The sequence below is a fragment of the Etheostoma spectabile genome, chromosome 18, assembly GCF_008692095.1.
Source record: "Etheostoma spectabile isolate EspeVRDwgs_2016 chromosome 18, UIUC_Espe_1.0, whole genome shotgun sequence".
NCBI lineage: Eukaryota > Metazoa > Chordata > Actinopteri > Perciformes > Percidae > Etheostoma > Etheostoma spectabile.
Window position 1 is genome coordinate 13,217,438 of NC_045750.1, and position 7,020 is coordinate 13,224,457.

At 39.4% G+C, this 7,020-nt stretch overlaps 1 protein-coding gene across 1 annotated transcript in view; it reads left to right on the forward strand.

Moving 5' to 3' along the window:
• The window catches only part of LOC116706222 (transforming growth factor beta-3 proprotein), a 12,929-nt gene extending 6,700 nt beyond the window's left edge, over positions 1–6,229 (forward strand). The window contains exons 3-7 of the mRNA XM_032542921.1: positions 2,508–2,637; positions 2,810–2,917; positions 3,441–3,606; positions 3,822–3,975; positions 4,381–6,229. Of these exons, the coding sequence (XP_032398812.1) occupies positions 2,508–2,637; positions 2,810–2,917; positions 3,441–3,606; positions 3,822–3,975; positions 4,381–4,539 (717 nt within the window). The 3' untranslated portion in view covers positions 4,540–6,229. The remainder of the gene's footprint in view (positions 1–2,507; positions 2,638–2,809; positions 2,918–3,440; positions 3,607–3,821; positions 3,976–4,380) is intronic.
• Positions 6,230–7,020: the final 791 nt, after the last annotated feature.

Consider the following 7,020-nt stretch of genomic DNA (forward strand, 5'->3'; position numbering starts at 1 on the left):
TGACACCAGAGGCCTGTACTACAAATCAAGATCAACATGCCCAGGATTTCTTTCACTTACCCTAACAACCACGGTCCTGCATAACCTGTGCCACGAGGGTGGTTAACAACTAGTTCTATCAACCCAGGCTTTCCCAGTCCAGAGACGCGCGTGTTCACATAAAAGAGGCGGTGTTTGCACAGCATGACCAATCACAAACATCTACCAGAGCCCCATATTTTCAATATCAAAAGACCAAACTATAATTCTACATAAATATGAAGAACACAGACACGGTTTTACAGGCAAAATGCAATACAGTTTCGGCTTCCTAAAACAGGAAGAAAAGTCGACGCTGTAAATGTGTAAATCACAGCGCTTATCAATGTCACTTCCCCATCAGTCAGGCACAAGATCTGACCAGAATTACTCTTTAGCTTTCCATAAACTGTCTTGCTTTAGCCTATTATTTACCCTGGCAGTGGTAAGCAATCTAAGAGCAAATAAAAAATAAAAACATAATTCAAATTTGCGCATTGGCAACACATGGCTCAAGAAGCCGACCTATAAGAAATCCCGTAGGCTAAACTCACTCAGCCAACATTTTTCATTGATTTTTTAATTGAAGGTTGAACTCACCATCACCAAACCCACCAGACTCCATTTAAATAATCAGTACTTTGATCATCGTAGAACACAAATAGCCTATACATAATTCTCTCCGCTTAAAATTTAAATCTTTCATAAAGATACTCATCAGGGAATGTTAAAGGGGTTGTAGGTCTCTAAATGTTTTCTCTCGCTCTCTGCACACCGAGGTCCAGCTGATCTTCTAAGAATAGATTGTGCTCTAAATTGAACCTGAAGTTACCTCGTTAACGCTAAATCTGGCTTCGTAGTACAGGCCTCTGGTCCACTGAGTGATGAAATGATGCAACACACTTCTACAGTCAGGTCTAGATAAATGCCATTAGGTCCCTGTTCTTTGTTTGTAATGTCCTTGGCATTTATCCAATACAAAGATAATTATTGAAATTAAAAAAAGAAACAAATCCCACCACATACCAGATAATCTGGTCAGGAGCAATCTCATGACAAACCCAAAAGGACAACATTGCCAATCACAGAATAATACTATAGGCAACTGGCAACATTAACTCCAACTCAACACCAAGCGACAAAAAGAAGAAACACTGCATGTCAGAGGGGTAATTTATAACAACATTGAACGTAACACAGGCTTACTGCGGGACACAAACGCAACACTCACGTTTCTGTTTATCCGACAGTGGAAGCATGGTGTTTCAGGTGCAGCTAGTCTGCTCCTTCTTTAGCTGCAGACTGTCATACGCCCTGGTGCTGGAGCCCTTTCCAGTGAAATAGACACACTTTAATCAGTTTTAACGGGCAGCATTTTGACCATGTTTAAGCCGACTAACGTTATTAGCCAACATAGTTACATACCTAGTGATTACTCCTCAGCTCAGGTTGAAGGTGGGTGGAGTATGAGAGTTCACCTGACTCCATGAACCATTTAGAAGGCTAAAGGTGTAACCTGCACCGCCCTAATGCTGAGATCACACTGCCTTAATTTATTAATTAATTTTGAATGGGGGTAGGGTGTTTTAAGCTACTGCGGGGGTTGCCGCAGGGGGGACACTCAAAAAAACGCAGTGGGCCTGCAGCAAAGAGTTGAGTCTGACTCAACTTTTGGAGAAATTTAATCCCACGTCACGCTGCGGTGGCCAATCATGTAACCACCAATCAGACTTATCAGTGTGTTTTGAGCTATGGTTTGAGGTGCTGTGAGTATCCTGTCCAGTAAACAGGAAACATCACTGCCATGTCGCTGCCTTCAAGAAAACAGTAATTGTGAAATATAAAGTCTACTTGTGCTTTGTTGGGGGCTTAAAAGCAGGGTGTCACACATATGTTTTCATTGCCGCATCACCCTGCAGAAAATCGGCGGGTCACTTTTCAGTGTGTGAATGTCAACTAACAGGTGCAACAAAGGTTACAAGTAGAGGAGATGTCAATCAAGGTCTGTCTGAACACATTTATAGTCCTGTGAAGAGATATGAGCCCAAATAAGCAAAATCCTTGGAGTCCTTTTAAACAATTTAAGAAAAATTGCCTCTTCATCCACATAGCTCACATTTTTAGCTTAAGGGATGACAATGTCAGTACTAACATACTAAACTAACATGGTGAACATGCAAACATATACATCAACATGATAGCATTATCTTTATGAGCATGTTAGCATTTACTTCAAAGCATTACCTCACAAGTACAGCCTCACAAAGTGGCTAGTATGTATTTGCTGCAATTGTATTAATGTATTAATTTTCTTTATATGGATGCCACAGTAATACTACCTTACCTCACAGCATTCATTTCAATTGATCAAAACTGTCTTCCTCTGGTACCAACGTCCTGTCCTATGTCCGCTCTATTTTACTTGTTGAAGCTGTTTTAGTATTGAAATAAAACCTTTCAGAGTGACCGTTATTATTATTGATTTGCAGATTGTGAGGCCAAATGAACACATTAGGAAACAACGCTACATTGCAGCCAAGAACGTGCTGACCAAAGGTACTCCAGAGTGGGTCTCTTTTGATGTGACTGAAACAGTGCGGGAATGGCTGATGAACAGAGGTAAGCCTGAGGTTACTGTCATTTTTTGTCTGAATGCTATTAATCATATGCATACTGTATATATATCATCCCATTTCTGAACTCTGAATGTGACTTGTTTCGAGTTTTAAAGAGGAAGACTGGTGACCTGGGCGTCTTTTTAGAAATCCTCTTTTCCATTATTTGCCATCAGGAACTAATCTTGGTTTGGAAATCAGTGTGCACTGTCCCTGCCACACCTTCAACCCAAATGGTGACATCATTGACAATGAGAGTGAGGTGCTGGAGGTAAAGTTTAAAGGTGGGCTTCAACAACATTTAGTGATTAAGTTGTAAATGCCAGATGTTAGTTGCTCTTTTGATCTAATGTCTGTAAATGTTAATGTCTTCTTACCATTTTACCATCCCTCCTTTCAGCTTAGATGCAATGGATTGTGTTGTATGTGGTCCTTAGTACTACAATTTAGAAGATTTATTCTTCAATATATATTTCTTTAAATAATTCCTTTATTCTGGTAAATATTTTTGGGTTATTTGGTAAAATATGGTTTAATTTAAGTGTTGATTGTTGTTATATTGTTGCCTGATTCAATGTTTGCCTCAGAGGACTAAAAAAAAACTTAGCAACAACAACAACTTAGCTTTTGCAAACAAAGTTTCTCTTTTTTCCTTGCTGTTTTCATGTCTGCATTGTGTAAAATTATGACAGGGATGACAGCTTCATAGTCAATCATTTTGCAAATTGTACGCTCGGATTGAGGGAAATTACCAAAAAAAAAAAAGCCACTAAATACTTGGTTTGTGTGCCTCATGTCTATAATTAGGTGTAGATGGAGATGAGGAGCACAGTCGATTGGATCTGGATCACCTGAAGAGGAAAAAGGACCAGTACCTGCCTCACCTTATCCTCATGATGATCCCACCCCACCGCCTGGAAGCTCAGTCCACACGTAGACGCAAGAGAGCGCTGGACACAAACTACTGTTTCTCGTAAGGCTACATAAATCATCTTTAGCACTAGTGTGCCATGCTTTTTTCAGCTTATTATCATCATACATGGTATATCACAGGCATCAGATTATACAAGTATCGTAATATTTCTAATATATGCTAACAAACTGTATGTGGTATCCCCTGCATATGGCAAAGCATACGTCAAATAATTTGGAGACTACTGACACTATTGTTGTGCTTCCTCATCACAGAAACACAGAGGAGAGCTGCTGTGTTCGCCGGCTCCACATCGATTTCCGCCGTGATTTGGACTGGAAGTGGATCCATGAGCCCAGTGGTTACGATGCCAACTACTGCTCCGGGCCCTGCCCTTACCTGAGGAGCTCAGATACAACACACAGTTCGGTAAGAAGCACCCGTCAAGGATACAAAACAGGAGAGTTTGTGAGATTAAAATTACACAATGAAAATATAGTGTCTCAGCAGATAGTTCTAGTTTTATTTGCCCAAATTTTGTGGAACAGTATCCACCTCTGAGAACTCTGCCTCCACCTAGAGGACTTCATGGGACCAAAATATTCAAACATTTTGGAACTACTTTCAACTGAAAAAATAGTCCTGATATGTCCAGCAAACACATTTAGACAAGCAGACAGCATTGTGTTAAATGTGCTAAATCTCCCAGAAAATGTGAAAAAAGCTTATTAGAATTTATTCAGATTGTTTATTTGGTCCTTAATACGTCTCCTTGATAAATTCTCAATAATGTGTCTCAACATTAAACAATCTATCCTGTGTGCTTTCCAACAGCTGCTGAGCCTGTACAACACTCTGAATCCGGAGGCATCGGCCTCCCCCTGCTGCGTCCCTCAAGACCTGGAGCCCCTCACTATACTGTACTACTCTGGACGGACCCCAAAAGTGGAGCAGCTGTCCAACATGATCGTCAAGTCTTGCAAGTGTAGCTGAGAAGATGTGAAAGGCGAGGTAGTGCGACAGGATTATTACTAGGTACTGACAAAAAACCCATGCTTGTTGACTTTTGGACTCTTAGCTGTGACAAATACTAAAACTGACCCTGTGGCCTCATGACTTAGATTTGAACACCACTCTGGAGGTCACACACTTTTTAAGGATGCAGATTTTCATCTTTTTTCTGGTTTTGTATTTTGCTTTCCTCCCACTCTGGATGAGAAGTAGTTATTTTCAGTTCAAACCAAACATTGCAATCATAGTATGATCTTAAAATATTTCTACATTTGTGAATGTGGACAACACACTCCTAAAGCTAGACTGCAGAGAGCCCTGTAAAAATCTATCTGTGACAAAGTGGGAGCTGCTTCATTGACGATGACTGAAAGGGACTTATTTTGTGGTATATTTTCTGCTTCAGAGTTAAAGCAAATATTCCACAAAGTTGCAGTCTCCATGTTGTCAGTAGAGCAGCTTTCCCGTCTCTAGCCTTGGGATAATATGGTTAATAGTCACAAATATAGATTGTGCTCTATCGAATGGTCGAAGAGTCCTTTTAGGATGGATTTTACATTGACTTAAGTTCCCTTCCTTTCAAACAGTGGACATTATCTTCAAACATAAAAGGAGAAAGGACAGACTTGCTGCTGTATCCAAAGCCATAGCTGTGGTCAGGGAAAAGGAGAGCTGAGAGAATGCCTGCTGGATTTGCAATGGAAAGTGAATGAACAAAGAAGTTGAGCCAAGCTTTTTTTTTTGGCTGGCCAGCAGCGATGGCCTTTTTTTTGTGGTGCATCTATTAGAATGGATGGAAGACGAGGAGGAGGAGGGGACCTGTATGGAAGTGAAGAACTATGATGGAAACAAGCCATGAGCACAATGCCATTCACTGGAAGTTCTCATCTCTAACAGGTTCAAATTATTTATGGGACATCAAAGAATATACTGGAAAGGAACATGTGTTACGTAACAGGTTTTTATGGGATTTCTTTTACATCAATAGCAGATTTGATCCGTTATGCAACTTGTCATATAGTGATTGTTTCACTAACTGGGACAACGTTTGACGTAAACTAAGGGTACTGTTACATTTCCTTGTGATTCAAGAAGAATATGCTTTTTGTCCATGTACAAATTGCAGTTGTTGGACCTGTTGTATGTGATCCAGTAAATGTTTGACTGAAGTCTTATTGTATTAAAAGGGGACTATCACCAGAAAGTTAAATCGGAGCACTTTTCTCCAGCATTGATAGGAAATTTCACGTCATATTAAATGTTTACTTCTTTTAAACCATACTCTCCTATCAACTCACCTGTGCATCACTCCTACCAGCTGACCAGGAATCGCAAGTGTAGTCAGGACTCTGTTGTTCCCAAAAACAGTGCAGTCTTTCATTCCCTCGGCTGCGGCTCTGTTAGTTTTGGTGCTCTTTTACAGTGTGAAGTCCTAATGGAACAAGAAAAATGAAGAGAGAGGGGAAAAAGTCATTACATGACAGTGGCTGGATGTACAGTTAGACCTAATTTTTCTCAGAGTCAGGAGAACGATTCTGAATCCCTGTACTGTTTGACATTCACTCAGTCATCGTACCTTTAGATGACATTTAGGTGACTTTTTTTGGCAGTGATATTGTTTGATTGACTTGTTGATCGTGATTGTTATTAAAACAAAACATGCAAAACTTGATTGAGCCCTTTTTAAATCTTAAGAATCACTCCCGCTCTGTATTTTATTTAGTAAATAATAAAATGTAGGCTAATAGATCTGTAAAAACATTTAACTCAAAATTAGGAAATGATGAGTTTACCCAATGGTCTAGTCTGCCATATTGAAATGCTATTTAAAATGCTATTTTCTCATAATGTTTTGGTTCCATATGAACATAATTTTTCTTACTTGAATCTCACCAGTCCCACCTGTTTCCTGCAGAGCCTTTTTTTTCTACCAGAGTAATAAATTTAACCTCTTTCTTTGGAATTGTTGCTTAATAGCTTTCCCAGGCAAAAAGCAATTACTCTTTTTTTCAGTACATGTTAATGTGCAGTCATTTATATATTTTTGTGTTGTTCATAAAATACTTCACATACAAACATAAGAAGCCATTTTTACATTAAATAGCACTTTCATGAAACCCTTTAATTCATCAGGAAGACAACTCCAATGGACCCTTTGACCTTTGGACAAGAGCTGCAGTGCAGAGCATCTGGACCAAAATAAATGTATTAATTCCTAATGTATTAACATTTGAAATGGAATTAACATACTCATAAACCTTAGGTGCAGATATGATGGCTAATGTTAGATGCATATCTTTAATAATAAAAAAGAAATGTTATGGGTCTATATAGCATTACTACACATTTTATTACCATTAATAAAGCCTTAATTAAGGCTGGTAGCACACATTTTTGTCATTTTCACTACTGAACTAGCATCAGTCGCACAGATTTTTTTTTGGGGGGGGGGGGGGGGGGGGG